At 41.8% G+C, this 15,415-nt stretch overlaps 2 protein-coding genes across 7 annotated transcripts; both read right to left on the bottom strand.

The window, feature by feature from the left end:
* Nucleotides 1-29: 29 nt before the first annotated feature.
* LOC133512915 (E3 ubiquitin-protein ligase TRIM35-like) lies at nt 30-8,499 on the bottom strand. Of its 6 annotated transcripts, XM_061842990.1 has the most exons (6): nt 6,071-6,210; nt 4,222-5,351; nt 2,159-2,223; nt 1,776-1,947; nt 238-382; nt 30-169 (listed from the first exon to the last, which is right to left on the bottom strand). In XM_061842990.1, the coding sequence occupies exons 1-5, from the start codon at nt 6,102-6,104 to the stop codon at nt 323-325; spliced, it is 1,461 nt and encodes a 486-aa protein (XP_061698974.1). In that variant the 5' UTR covers nt 6,105-6,210; the 3' UTR covers nt 30-169; nt 238-322. The 6 variants fall into 6 exon arrangements, with proteins under 6 accessions (XP_061698974.1, XP_061698976.1, XP_061698977.1 ...); XM_061842992.1 differs by lacking the exons at nt 30-169; nt 238-382 and having other exon boundaries at nt 1,808-1,947; nt 2,056-2,223; nt 6,071-6,211; XM_061842993.1 differs by lacking the exons at nt 30-169; nt 238-382 and having other exon boundaries at nt 1,864-1,947; nt 2,159-2,303; nt 6,071-6,211.
* On the bottom strand, nt 8,369-15,397 carry si:dkey-21a6.5 (laminin subunit gamma-2). Its single transcript, XM_061842994.1, has 9 exons — nt 14,722-15,397; nt 12,490-12,663; nt 12,278-12,416; nt 11,295-11,383; nt 11,119-11,182; nt 10,953-11,041; nt 10,752-10,864; nt 8,812-8,968; nt 8,369-8,677 (listed from the first exon to the last, which is right to left on the bottom strand). Exons 1-9 carry the CDS (start codon nt 14,768-14,770, stop codon nt 8,520-8,522), a joined length of 1,032 nt encoding a protein of 343 aa, XP_061698978.1. The 5' UTR covers nt 14,771-15,397; the 3' UTR covers nt 8,369-8,519.
* Between the last annotated feature and the right edge of the window lie 18 nt (nt 15,398-15,415).

Below are 15,415 nucleotides of genomic sequence, written 5' to 3' on the forward strand. Positions count from 1 at the left end.
TGTCGTGGTACTTCAGGTATGGATCGTCCACAAACCAGTTCCTCCTTTTCCAATATGGTGATGTCATCTTGTCTAACATTTTACTCTGCGTTTTGTTGCAAAAGACATGCTCCCTCAGTCGCTTTCGTCTGGCCGGTTTCTTCGTCCACAGTTTCTTCTTGTATCCAGCCTGTGCAAAAGGGGAAATGAAATGAATTCCTTTATTACATAAAAGCAAATACGAGACTATAATCGTACCTTGCGTCGAATCCAAAGACCGCAATGTAGCCTCATGAACCGTTGTGTGACAGACTTTACAGTCTTCTTCTTCCCCCTCTTTACACTATAAGAAGTCAGAGTTCTGGTGGGCTGCTGACACAAATGGGGGAGGTGAGCAGACACCCTGCAAAACAGAAGAATCGTCAAAAGGCGGGAGTGTGGAAAACTTTAGCTTGTATACTGAATCAATTCACAACTCCCTAATCAGATGGACTATAATGTTCACTCAGCACTCAAAAAAAAAAAAAGATCATTACACAGGCACCCTTTTAAATGTGTCATTGCTACTTGCGTAACAAAAAAAGTACATAAATACAAGGTTGTTTAATGCCAAATTGGCTAAATTAATACAGATAAGGCACTTTGACAATCTGTTGCTCTACTGATGCTGTATTCAAGATATTTCCGCACCAAAATTCATGAAGTCGTCGCCTGCCATAAATCAAATGATAGACACAGTGCTGTTGATATGAGGACATTTTAGCCATTTTTTGCCAAAGAAAACTCCTTGATTCGTCTATCCTTTTTCCTTCTATGCTGCAAGAGCTGGAAGCTATCAAATTTGAATTTAGAGGTTGGTCAATCACACCTTATAGCCAATCACAAATATGAACAATTTATATGTTTCACTTAACACTGTTTATAGCCCTGCATGATTATGGGCAGTACGGTAAGTAAATTAAAACTAATCCTAATCCTTTTGAAGACAGATTTCACATACTTAGCAACTCTTTTTATCCATTCTTTTTTTCTCTGTTTCTTTGTCACTGACAAGCAGGCTAATTTAATCGTGGCAGCCAAAACAAGATCACGATGAAGACTTTCGTAATTGCAACGCTACTGGTTTGCATGTTTTTGGAAGAAGCTGAAGTACATGGAGAAGTCCCCTTCAAGCACAGAACTGCAAACTACACAAGAGCTGATATTTGAATCCTGATCCTCAGGACTGTGGGGTGCCATAATCACTTTTCCACCATGTTGCCATGATGAAAATGCATAATATGTATCAATGTAACGTTTTTTGGAGAAATAAGGACTGAGCCCTGTTATCAATATCAAAACCTTTGAATAACTAATCCCCCAAAATGGTTAATTGCATACAGACTGCAGAAAATGTCAGAAAAGACCGTATTTTCCATTAGACAAGACTTAAGATGCCAAAGCAACATTTTTATATAAAGACATGATTTTTCTTCAAGAAATCATGAATAACAGTTACAGAAAATAATCTATTAGGCAAAAGCAGAACCATGTGCAGGGATCACTGTCCAAATGAAATCATATCCCCCCCAAGAACCAAATTATTTTGTGAAATTATTAAAGGAGTGTGTCAATACTTTCATCATGAAAAATGCTTGACGCAATTTCTCCTAATCCATTCACAAAGTTACCATTATAATATTCAAGACCCTGGAGAACTGTAATCCTTAAGCACTCTAAAAGTTGATAACAGTTTAGTTTTAATAACGTCGCCCCGAACTACCTGTCAGTGTCAACACACTCGGCTCGGTGGTTACCTTTGGAGGAGGCCGCAGCATGAGAGATGACACGCTGTGGTGGCCTGTGTCGCGCCGACGGCCGGGGCCGCACGAACGTAGAGGGGGCGAGTAGCCTGGGTGAAGCCGTAGAAGCGAGCCACATTCGGTGTGCGGCCGTACAGAGCCCCAGTTAGCGACGACCTCAGCAACCCTGCTCGAGCACAAGGACGGCAAACATGTTAACAGGGTAAAGACGACTCGGTCAGGCTCGCAAACCAACAGTAATTTCATGTTCAAAATCGACAACATCTCCTCTCACTCAAAACTGCGGTGACACCATAACGACAGGAGTAAACCCCGACAATATACGAAAAATTAAGAGGGAGAAAACCCCGAAAGAGTACAAATGTCACATCGCATACCCGACAGCTTCCTCGCCAGGAGGGCAGCCATCTTTGCTTATGTTGAATGACGTCAGTACAGAATCCTGCAGGGACAAACATCTATGTGGGAGCGGCACTATTTACCGTGATGCTGCCGCTTAGCGGCAGGTCTGTTGTGCTCCATCTACTGTGAAAAGACAGGATTTAAATTATTTATATATATAATCAAGAACAATCTTATATTATGAAAGAAACTGCATATCCAGTAATGTGCAAAGATGCAGGCATTCATTGCATAACATGTTGACCTATGACAAATATGCATACTTTTGACAATATCACTTCATTATGACAAGCCACATAAGCTAATGTTCATAGAACAAGTCAAAATGATCAAAACTATTGAAAAATGAATCTTCTTCCATGTTTTCAAAAGCAAACTGACTCAAACCTTTGGAAAATCTCAAAACCATAAAGTGTGGTTTAAAGATCATTATTTGGAAAAACGTCTGACAGCAGACAGCATGGCAAGTGAATCGCGGGCACAAATCACATTCATCAACTTTCGGAGGAATTGCAAGTAAAAACGCCAGCTTTTCTCCCATCTGCGATTGGCTGGCTGTCAGTTCTTTGTGTACTCTTGCCTTTCCCCCACTCTTAGTTGAGCTATGCAAGATGTAAGTTAGAAAACTAATGGGTGTGTGCAGTCTGATCCTGTTCTGGAAACCTGCTGTAGTGGTGTGCTGCTGCTCCAAAAATGTGTTGTATGATTTTAATGACATACTTGAGAACCTTCCTGTCCGGCATGGTACAGTTCCAATACTGTAAACAATGCTATGATGCCATTTTCAGGATGCTTCTCACTGTAGAACTCACTGAGCATTGTGTGTGTGTGTGTTGGGGATTTCAAATTTCTCAGCTTTTTTCTGTAGTACAATGATGTGCACTGTTGCATTGTGGTTCCATTTTTAGAGTGGATTCAAGGTAGTTTTAATTATTTCTAATCCGTAAAATAGCTTTACTTTCCAACTGACAAGAAAATAATGCTTTTTACCAAAATTTGACTTAAAAAAAGAAGTTGTATAATGAAAATTGATCTGTGACAAAAAACCCAAGGACGTTACGGCAAGGCACCATCCACATCACTGACCACTGAAATTAAATTAATTTGAACAGGGGGGTGTAGACTTTTATATCCACTATCAATATAGTGAGGTACCACATACTGACCATTCTCTCTAACTCCCCCCCTAAAGAAACTACAAATTTATCCATCCGATGTATTTATTTCACAAGTACAATAAAATAATAGTAAATGTGTAGTTATTGACATCTGTCATTACCCTCGTGACAGCGTGGGTGGCGTCCATCTAGTTGGGTCCCCCGAGGGATGGCTCGTTAGTTTGAATCCCCCGCCTGTCCCCCTTGCTGTTGAAAGGGGCCAGGCTTGGATAGTTTTTCTTATGTAGTCTAAATCCTTAAAGGAGCCCTTCCATCATAATCCATTTTATTTTCTACTTGTATCCATAACATCGGTGAAAATGTGTCAAAATGTTCCACAACAAATTATTTTACAAACCTGATAAAAGGACACCAAAGATTATGAAATAAAATGGCAACAAATGATGGAAGGGGACCTTTAATGAATTTTACATGTTTTTTTTTCTCTAATTGTGGTAGAATATATTTCACACATTATGACATCAGATTTCAGAATTCATGATTTTAATTTATTTGGGATTTTGGGTCATAACGCAAAACGTAAGCGGTATTATTTTCAGAGGCCCTTTATCATTATTAGTGTAAAAGTAAGGATACATTGTGGCGTTACCAGACAAATTTGGCCAATTGGGAATGTGGTTGCGCGTGTATAATTCAGTGTTTGTATGAGACTCCGAGAATGAAAGGGATCTCGTGTCGGTGTCTACACGAACCCGGACCCTCTGCACTTTCACTTTGACCCTCAGATTCTTGGCTGGATACGGTAGTGACAAAATTTGGTATTTGTCATCATTAAACTTAATGCCCCATACAAAGGAGCTATGTGGCAAACGAGAGTCCCCCCCCACAACCCCCACTAGCCAGTCCCTGTTGTCTCCCACCTCGACATCCCAGATGTGTGTTCCCGGGTCCAAAGCGCAACCGAGGACACGGTTCCAGTACTGACACCGCTCTGGATTCATTGGGCACCGCTTTTCGCCGTTAAAATTCACACTGGTCAAATCTTCAGACAGATTGAAATGCGGTGAGGCTGTGTTTGGGTCCAGAATCACAGGACTGTAGGACACCGTCTCCTTCATTCGGAACCACACGGTGAACTTGAGGTTGCCCAGATGTTTGACTTCATCCAGCAGAGCTCCTGGGGGCAGCACGGGCTTGTCAGGCAACTGTTGGACCGTGGTCATTGCGACCTGGTAGTTGTTCATAAAGGAAACGTGGTCAGAGGCCACCCACTTTTCTGTGCTACTAATGATGTCGGAGAGTGTGGCCATGTCTCTGTTGAGAGCCTCCATCTTCTCCTTCATCATGTGACTCTTCTTCTGCTCTTCCTCCCTCAGAGCAGCCAATTTGGCCTGCTCCTCCACCTCCAGAAACTGGCGAAGCTCCTCAAAGTTCTTCTTAATCTTGCTTTCAACCAGGTCCTTCTGGACCTTGATGTACTCTGCTTGTTCACTGCAGTTGTTTTGGATCTCAGTGAACTCTGCCAGGTTTTCCTTCACTTTTTGCAACGATTTCTGGAATTTCTCTCTATGCTCTTGCACAATCTCATCGAGGGAACAGAACTTGTGGCCAGAGTGGATTTGTGCATCTCTGCAGATGAGGCACACGCACTGCTGGTGGTCCAAACAGAAGAGCTTCTTTTTCTCCCCGTGCAAACTGCACATGGTCTCTGTCTCCACAGAGACTTTTGTAAAGGTCTCACACACGTTCTTCAGTGTCAAATTAGGAGATACGTCCACCGGAAGAGAACTTTTCCTACAAACTGGACACGAACGGGCTTGTTTATGCTTCCACCACTGCTTCACGCACGCGCGACAGAAGCTGTGACTACACTTCAGCATGACAGGATCTTTAAAGATGTTGAGGCAGGTCGGACAGCGGAGCTCTTCCTCAATTCTTTCAGCCATGGCTCCTGGTAAAGACAATTTCTTCCTCAGTGTAGCCGGGAATCGTGGTCTGGTCCAGGGCAAAAGCAGGAGGACTAAAGTGGCTTCAGAACTCAGGTTTAGTCCTGCAGTGTGGGGAAAACAAAATGGACAGAGTTCTAAACTCTAAAGCGTCATTAATCAACCTAACGTACATCATTACGGCACTGAAAACATGTGGCTTAAAGCCCAGTAGGTTTGGCTTTTAATCAAAGTAATGAGTATCCATACATAATATAAGCTACATGTTCTGTACTATTAAATGTAAGCCGTGATTTAAAAGCCTCGTCCAACTTCTGACTCATTAATGAGCAAAGAGGAGTAATAGCCATTCAAAGACTAGAATTATTTGATTTAAAATAAATTATTTTGACATAAAACATTAACAGAAAACATGAAAGGATGGCCACAAACACTTTGCAGTAGGCTACAATGTCAAGAACCTCTAACAGTTAAGTTTGGGAAGTCGAAACATGGAGAAATATTTTGGAATTACAGCAACCTAGCTTAAAGAAATTGGTCAACCTATTTAATTACTGTTTACATAAAAATATCAAAGTTGAATACACCCCACTGGGTTCTTACTTAAATTCGTGAGTAATTAATGCAAAGGTTGCCATTTTATTTTTGAAGTTGAGGACCTGCTCCCCAAAAATGTCCATCCACATTGCCTGCTTTAAATAAATAAAAAATAAAAACAAACTACACAACCAAATGAGATCCCAGCAACACTTTCAACATTCAATTGCCATTTCAAAACCTTCCAAATAAACGTTCCAAACAAACTCGTGTTGCCCACACATACCTCCGCCATAGACAAGATGAAAGCAGACTAACATGAGTAGAGACGGCGAGACAAACAGTGGGCAGTGGGTGGGTACCCACGTGGGTGCCTGTGGCCGCCCACAGCTTTGAGACGTCAAAGAGTCCCACTCATTGCGCCCTCAAGCGATTAACCAGGCAAAGGAATTGCCGGATTCAACTAGTTCTATTTATTGACGTAGCATACTTATAATAGCAAAGATGTTGAGGAAATAGAATTGACACGTTCCATCTGTCTCATCCATTTTCCCTTTGGAGCAGTGTACTCCATGGGAAAAGAATAAAAATAAAACACAAGGAAACTTTTTTTTTTCCACACAAAGTTACTATAATGTACAATAACCATGTACAGGATGAGTAAAGTTAGCTAAAAACAAGCACACAACTGCACTCTCAGGGCCCATATATTTTGCCACAGGGTCACTTAGTGATTGTAGGGTGTAATTGCACCAGATGGAGATGGGGAGCAGGTCCTCAACTCTTCAAAAATAAAATGGCAACCATTGCATTATTTACTCACGAATTTAAGTGAATTTAAGAACCCAGTGGGGTGTATTCAACTTTGATATTTTTATGTAAACAGTAGATTTTGCCATCTAATGGAAGAGCACATTATTGCCAAAACACGTTGCTGGCATATACAGTAGATCAACAAAATATATTTGTAATTCATGGGCCGCTTTCAGACAAGTTAAATTCGACATCTTCCTGCGGCATTCCTGATGATTTTTTTTAGATTAGCGGTTTTTTTTTTTCAAGTACCTTTCCTAATCATTATGGTTAAATTACATACATTGGCTGAATATGAATTTAATTAAAATAGTAAAGAAATGTTCGAATGGAAAAGACCCAAGAATGTACCCTGTTTCTCGCCCAGAGTCACCCATGATGGCCCAACTAACGTGACAACTTAATGTGCACTTACCCTTCATACTTATTTGACAGGTCAATCTGGTCTTTGTCACACTCTCTGCTTGTTTGGCTAAGTATGGAAAGAATTGTTCTGCGCTGGGGAACATAAACACACAGCCTTTACAGCCAAAATAACCTTCACCTAGTAACTGAGCCGGGTGATTCCCAACTGGGGGGCCGATGTGGCGCACCAGTGTCATCAGGAATGCCGCAGGAAGCTGTCGAATTTAACTTGCCTGAAAGCGGCTCATGAATTACAAATATATTTTGTTGATCTACTGTATATGCCGGCAACATGTTTTGGCAATAATGTGCTCTTCCATTAGATGGCAAAATGTACAATAAACCTGTATCTAGTCCACCTATTAATAGAATAAGGCATGGCTTCCTATGATGGCTGTGCCACATTAAACAAGGCTCACATTGGGTGAGTAAATTGAGGTGTGATCATCGGTGGTTTGTTCGGTGGCGTAAAATTAGATTTTTCTGATCTAAAATGAATGCCTTGACACTCACTTAATTCCTGTGCTGCAAGTATTTCACAGTATTTTCTTGTAATAAGTGCAACGAATGACAGTAAAGATTGTCACGGTGTCCGGCCTTTGATACGACCATGTTGGAACCAGTTTTATCAGATCCAAGCGACTTTATGTTGTCACATGGCCAGAAAAAAACTGCTTTGAAAAAGAACACTCAACAATTTCCAGTCAACACAACAATATGTGCTGCAACGGAAATAGCTGCAATTCCAAAGGGTTTCGTTAATTTGGATCAAATATAGGATTAACAGTGTTGGGTGGCACGTTGAGGGATTGGATAGCACATCTGCCTCACAGTTCTGAGGAGAAATGTAACACAACCATTTGGAGAACATGCAATATAGGAAGGTCAGAGCGTGGATTGAAACCCCCAACCTTAGTGGAGTGCGTTAGATGAGCTAAATCATCCACTGAGCCACCGCAGCTCTTCTAAACACTATGAAACATGCAGTACCATAAGTACATGAATTTTTTAATTAAGGGATAGACTCCAGCTCACCCGGGGCCAAAACAGTACAGAAAATTGATTGGTCGATTAGATTAGATCAGTATTTCACTAGACTCGATAAAAAAAATGTTAGGTTGAAAGTTACCATTTATTTTTCTTTAAAACATACAAACATCTTTAAAAAAAAGCTTACATAGACAAAAACAACGACACTGCGGTGCATTAAAAATGGGCCGTCATGTTCCATACGCTGTTGTTGAGCCACTGGCTGTTGGTTATATGTACAATGCTATGGAAAAACAAACATAAGTGCAAAGGAAAGCGATTATTCCAGTAAAAAGTGCGCTTCATAAGAAAGGAAAGGCTCCCACCAATTCTTGGCATGTATCCGTTTTTGCAGCATGACGCTCCTAATCCAATAAGATCGCTTATAAAAGGACAGCGTTCAAACTAGAATGACTCAAACGAGAGCAACGCGTGTTTCAGTAATGCACTCAATGTACAGAATGTCCCCTTTTGCTCTCTCCTCGGGTTCACCAACCGGCATAGACAGGCTCCGCATCACAGGGGATTCCATAATAGCGTCCTTGAGGCCTTTCTTTGCATAATAGCGGCGCTCGGGACACATTCAGCTCCCCGTCGCTGTCTCTCATTTTTCGCAGGACCATTAGAATGATGAAGAGCAGAGCCACTGGAAGCAAAAAAAAACCCAAACAATAATTTAATTAACGTCCATTGAAGGGTTAATGAGAGCTTGACGCACATACAGTACACATGATTCTTAATTGTGAACATCACGAGTTTCACAAGACAGTGACTGCGTACCCCCTCCTCCAATAACTAATAAAGCGATGGTGACTGGGGCCAGTTCACACGTGTCCCCGGCTTTGCGAAAGAAAGTCTCCATGCAGTAGCCTGGACCGGTGCTGCCCTCGGGACAGAAGGCGTCGTTGGGACAAAGAATGGGGTTCACGTCCGGACTCTGGAAGCATAACAAGGGCTGTTAACAAAGCATTCATAGTAGTGGGTCTCAAATGTCACCTCGCAAACCGCATTTTTCTACTTTTGCAAAGTCACAATGCACTCTCACAGAAGTCGAGATCCACAAAGATTTTTGGGAGTTTAAAAATAGCCTCTGAAAAAAAAAGTATGTCCATTTTTTGGTGCTGTCATTCAAATGAGTCTATTGTACCACCAAAAGAACATTAATTTCCATGACACACACCACCCAAACGTTGAGATGTATTGTATTTGTATTGGTATTTATAAACTATAGTGAGTAGACAACAAGTAGAGATGGTAATTGATTAGATTTTTATGATTCTGATTCCCTTTTCGACAATGCTCAATGGTTTGATTCTTTATCGATTTGCTTGTTGATTCTCAAATTTATGTGAAGGTGAAAAAAAAACATCCAGCGGACTTTAAATAGATTAAAAAAAATTTGCAAAATACAAATTAAAAAAATCCCCCACTCGATATTATATTTAGGCTTCTTATTACTATGTTAGAACTAATAGCTAGGCGGCACGGTGGCTCAGCTGGTAAAGCGTTGGCCTCACAGTTCTGATGTCTTGTCCTTTCCCCAAAACATGCAACATTAATTGGACACTCTAAATTGCCCCTAGGTGTGATTGTGAGTGCGGCTGTTTGTCTCCATGTGCCCCGCGATTGGCTGGCAACAAGTTCAGGGTGTACCCCGCCTCCTGCCCGTTTACAGCTGGTATAGGCTCCAGCACTCCCTGCGACCCTTGTGAGGAAAGTGGCAAAGAAAATGGAAGGATGGATAACTAATAACTAATCACTAGAAGGCACTACTAAAGGAGATGACACAATGCTGATTAAGCCTATCAGCTGTGTTGCTGTATTATTCCGTGCAGTACATGATATATATTTATAGTGCAATCTTTAGCTGCAGACTGGAGTGTCCATATATATATAATATATATATATATATATATTTTTTTTTTTGGTGTCTACCATTCTCGCACTGGGCATTTCCGCACTGGCCCTGTTAACGGTGCACCACAAATGACGGCAAGGAATTGAGGCATTTTGACGAGCAATATGGGTGGCAGCTCACTAAAAAGAGTATTTGGGATTTCTGTAGGGTAAAATATGTAAACAATAATCGCTGTTTGAACCAAAAGAATAATAAAAATAGAAAACAAATTGAGCAGGCGTTGGCTGCCAGCAGCTGTGTGGGTGGTCACGGGGTGATGACCCAACACTCCTCTCATATTTACTGGTCTGTCTATATTGCTTTCGTTGATCCTTATCTCATTTGTGGTAATGTGAGTGTGTGTAAATTAAATTGCTAGTGACGCAGCAATATAAGTTTTATCCAGTTGATTGCAACTATGAATGCTCCCATTTCTACATGTCAGGACGTAGACAGTTTGTCCCTGACGTGAAAAGCCTGATTGAGACAGGAAAAGAAGAAGAGCAGCAGGATGACAAGCAAGGAATATCTTCCACGTCTCCAACAACACATTTATGAATACCACAAAAAAATATAGATGATTAGATTGTCAATATGTGCCCTGCCTTCAACTTTATCCGCTTATCCTCATGAGGATCTCAGGTGAGCTGGAGGCTATTCCAGTTGTAGTTCCATTTTTTAAATGTAATTTTTGCTACAGCTCTGCTGTTGGTTCTTATTAATTTTGCAAGTGTTCATAATGCTATGGTCTATCTGTGTGTAGTCAGGGATTTCGTGGTGAGTCCAAAAAAAAAAAAAAAAAAAGAGTCTGAAAAGTACTGACTGGACAGTAATGGTTTTCTGGGCAGACGTCACAGCTCTCTTGACCCCAATGGATCTGGAACGTGCCACTGCTGCAGATCTGACACATTGTCTGATGGGAAGCTTTATGCATGCCTGTCCAAAATCAGAAAATCTCGTCAATTATACAAGTTTTTTTTCTACCATCTGTGATGGGCTGCAGTGTTCATGGAGAGAAGTAAACCTGGCCGACACGGAGTGCAATCTTTTGCTGCAGACTGGAGTGTCTCTGAACCCCCGGGACATGTCTGGCATTGGGAGCAACCAGAGGAGCTGTCAGAGCGAAACCGAATCGTCATGTTGATTATAAGTGACTTGCATTTAAAAGGCAAAGACATCAAGGGACTTACTTGCAAAAGGTCCCTCTTGAACACGGCACACACAATGTGGAACTGTGCAGTGAGGAGAAATAACCTGAAAGCAGCACAGTCACGCTTATTTCCTCACTTTACACAATCTGCAATGCATGGGTCAAGGAAGAAATAAGTTTCGAAATCCGACATGTTATTTTTGGTCTGAAGCCCACCTGGGGAGCAACTTGCACAGTGGTCTGCACCAGTGTTGTTGTTGAAGGATCCAGGGGGGCATGGGTGGCACAGTGGACTCCCAGTAAAACTGTTGTGAAATGAATAAAGACATGTGCATATGCTGGCAAAATAAGTATACATTGGCACTATATATGAAAAGTATAGTATAATATAGATGAACAACAGAGACTATATACCATAAAATCTTTGAAATCAAGATTAGTAGAATCAATTTCATTGTCAATTTTAATTTTACAAGTTTCAAACAATGTACATAAACACTGACATGAAACTTGTCATTTAGTAGCACATTGATTGCTTTGTGACCGTCTTCAAGAACAACAGAATTATTTTTTACTGATCACATTTACGTGGCTACTTGTAGCCAGGTAGAATTCACGGGCTCAATAGTAACTGGACACTTCGTAGGCTAACAAAAGTAGGCTTTGGTTAACTGGGCCAGTAATTCTCCGCTGGTGATACATACACATATGATATTTTGAAGTTGTGAACTCTCTGGAATAAATTAGCTTGGGGAAGTTGATTTGAGTTCTGAGCGATTTGAGCTCTGAGCATGGTCATGGACAGAACAAATTCAACTTGTAAGACAAAGCACTCATTTTGAATAATAAATTGTTTTTATTGTTCTTCACTTGTGTAAAAGTAGCTTGTGAATTACAAAAAATTGGAACTTGTAATAGAATAATATCACTGTGATTGACTGGCGACCACATCAGGCTGTACCCTGCCCATCGCCCGAAGATAGCCACGATAGGCTCCAGCATACCCATGACCCTTGTGAGGATAGGGAGTACGGAAAATGGATGGATGGAGAATGATATTCTAGAAATCGAAATAATAAGTATTTGACCGTCTTATAAATGCTTTTATTGTCCTGCTGTGCTTGTATTGTATGACTGCTCTGGATCAAATACAAAATGCTTATTAAAAAGAACGGAGAACTGCAGTCCAATGATCTTACTTTGTGTAGAAGCCCTGTTTGCAAGGCACGCACTGCTGCTGTCCAGCCAGTGGCTGATAAAAGCCAGCGGTGCAAGGGAGACACGCTCCAGGAAATAGACACAGCCCAGGTTCAGAGCAGCACAGGCATAGCAGGGTGCCTAGGGATAGAAAGACAAAAAGAATCAGCTCCTGAGGACCACTCCCAAAAAGATTTAAGATAACTACACCCACCATTATCGTACTGCGATCCCGGCGCGCAGGGCTGACAGTTGGAAGTGTTGAATGCAGAGCAGCTGGCGGCAGTGCTGCTGACAAGAGCAGGAGTTGGCGTCAGAACAGTGGCGTTGTCCACAAGAGGGGTGGTGAGGGCAGCGGGCGTGGGTGTGGTCTGACTCATCACCAAGCCTACAACACGAATATGGCGGGACGGAGTGTGACTGTGAGTGTGTAGGAGGTTGACTCAGTCCTGCAAGTTTCAACACAACCAATCACGTGTTTTCATTGCAGGCCAAATCGCTGTTATGGTTGCGCTTATACATGTGGCCAAAAATATCCATCCATCATTCGAGTCGCTTATCCTCACAAGGGTCACAGGAGAGACCCATCACTAAACACTGAATAACTCATGCACAATTCGCTCACTTCTCAGTCACACCTGGTGGTGGTAAGCTACTTGTGCAGCCACAACAGCCCCGTGGCAGTCTGACAAAAGGGTGGCTGCCATTCTGCACCCGCGACCCGTCCGACCACCACCACACGACATCCAACCACATTAATCTGTGGGTTTAATGTCCTGCCCATGGGACACAACGACCACGTGCGCTTGGGTGTGGAGACAAACCGACTGATCCCCCGGACCATGCCGCCGCTGTTTATTTCTATTATTATTATTTCTCCCCCCACATTGAGTGTCTCCTTCCATGTCTTGCCAGGCATCTGGCAGCTGTTTTTGAGGGAGTCTCACAATCTCTAGTCACACCAGACAAGTTTGATATAATACAGACAAATGTGGCTGGTGATGTCAATGATGTTATCATTTTGTCGTACTTCAAGCCAGACTTGAGTTCAGTGGTGCTACTTCATTTTCTTCACTTAATCGATTTCTTAATATTTTGGCGGAAAAATCCATTTTCAAATGTCAATGATTCTTAGATTTTTGTAACATATTTCCACTTTCCAAATCTCTAAACTAATTGATGTGTACTTAAATATTTGGTTGTCAACATTCTCCCATGATTGCTGTATACAATGAGGCTCCTGCTCATCGACAGCTGAAAATCGGCATCTATTAATATTAAATAAAAGAGTTTAAGCCACAAAATACCTCTCCCCCATGTAATCACATAAAAATGTATTTAAAGACTTTTTGATTACATTGTAAACATATTCCAACAGGTGGCACGGTGGATCAGCTGGTACAGCGTTGGCCTCACAGTTCTGAGGTCCAGGGTTCAATCCCGGACCCGCCTGCGTGGAGTTTGCATGTTCTCCCCGTGCCTGTGTGGGTTTTCTCCAGGCACTACGGTTTCCTCCCACATCCCAAAAACATGCAACATTAATTGGACACTCTAAATTGCCCCTAGGTACGATTGTGAGTGCGGCTGTTTGTCTCTATGTGCGCTGCAATTGGCTGGCAACCAGTTCGGGGTGTACTCCGCCTCCTGCCCATTGACAGCTGGGATAGGCTCCAGCACTCCCGTGACCCTTGTGAGGATAAGCGGCCAAGAAGATGGATGGATGGCCATATTCCAACACAAAATGTGCAATATATTGAGGCCATAAGTGAGCCAGGATATAGATTATATGTAGTAGTACATTGTACATTTAAGGTAAATTGTAAATGTCACGATGTGGCCGTGAAGAAAATGAGTTTGACACCACTGTTTACATCATCTTCCATAAAGCAGGCTGCTAACATAAGGATGGCAAAACAGCACTTTTAGTGCAACTTATCCCATTCTTTCATGTCCAAAATGTGTTGTTTTCAGTCCGTAGCTGTACATGTGCTGGAACGCGGGGCCAGCAGGTATAATATAAGCGCATCAACGAGACAAGAGGGCACATTGTGTGAGTAATCACATTAGCCATGTGCTTGAATGGGAGCCATCTTCCTCGAGAAAAGCAGTTATTCAGAGAGAGGAGGGAGTCATGTGATTGGGAGCCAGAGCTGGATAATTGGCGACAATTCTCAAAAATGTCTGCACTCTTAAATAATAAAGAAGTCGTGCAAATCAAGAAAGTAGACTATAGAGGGGTTTTCATTACATGTGACTGTTCACAAGCAGGGTGTAAAGTCTTAAAAGCTTTTCAAATGTATCGGATTACAATGCAAGAACTTGAACTACATCGCTCATGTGGAATCCGTGTTTTTGTGTGTGACTACCAGCATTAAAATACAGTATGTAATGATCCCACCCTGGCAATAGAAACAAGAAGTAAATTGCACATGTTGCACACACTCACCAATGAACCAAAAGGCAGGGATCAGGGCCAAAGGTGCCCAACCGTCCATCCTCCCCGAGATGCTCCGCGACTCTTCTCCTCTCCAAAGTTCATCTACAGCGTCATTTAGTCTCTGACAAATCACTGACAACTTTTTTTCCCCTTGTGGAGCCTGCTTGAGCTGGGACTAGTCCTCTCATCAGCGTCATATGACAAAATACACATCATGTGATTTTGCTTTGGAAGGAAAAAGAGGGGGAGGAAAAGTGGCTGAATGGAGTTTTTACACGAGGCTTCCAGCGGGAGCGCTAATGGGCAAGATAGACAAATCCATTACAAGCGCCTTAACACAAATGAACATTGTACTTTCAATGTACCTGCAAGAATATTCAAAGAAGATTGTATTCGATCCCAAAATCCCACAAGTGTGATGTCCTTTGTGGAGCCAAAAAATACTGACACATAATGATGAAATAGATCAAGCTTTCTGTATATGGTTAAATGACCCTTGTGCAAAACCATAATGCTGTACGACATACATAATGCAAAAATGTGTCTGTTCTAGTAAAAACTACTGATTCCATTGGATCACTTTCATGTACATTCACTACTCACATTAGGTAGACCTGCGTTATCTAGTCACTACAAGAATTTGAATCGACCCTGTCCAAGGTAACAATTTAACGTCTTTTTGTTGTTGTATTGCAAATATACA

Source organism: Syngnathoides biaculeatus, chromosome 15, assembly GCF_019802595.1.
Source record: "Syngnathoides biaculeatus isolate LvHL_M chromosome 15, ASM1980259v1, whole genome shotgun sequence".
Lineage (NCBI taxonomy): Eukaryota > Metazoa > Chordata > Actinopteri > Syngnathiformes > Syngnathidae > Syngnathoides > Syngnathoides biaculeatus.

Coding starts and splice junctions, on each gene's coding strand:
- si:dkey-21a6.5 (XM_061842994.1), bottom strand. CDS start 14,770: ATGGACGGTTGGGCACCTTTGGCCCTGATCCCTGCCTTTTGGTTCATT. Junction 11,384..12,277: donor AAACAGGGCTTCTACACAAA/GTAAGATCATTG, acceptor ATTTCACAACAG/TTTTACTGGGAGTCCACTGT. Junction 11,183..11,294: donor CTGTGCAAGTTGCTCCCCAG/GTGGGCTTCAGA, acceptor TGCTGCTTTCAG/GTTATTTCTCCTCACTGCAC.
- LOC133512915 (XM_061842988.1), bottom strand. CDS start 6,104: ATGTTAGTCTGCTTTCATCTTGTCTATGGCGGAG. Junction 5,352..6,070: donor TCATCTTGTCTATGGCGGAG/GTATGTGTGGGC, acceptor CCCACACTGCAG/GACTAAACCTGAGTTCTGAA.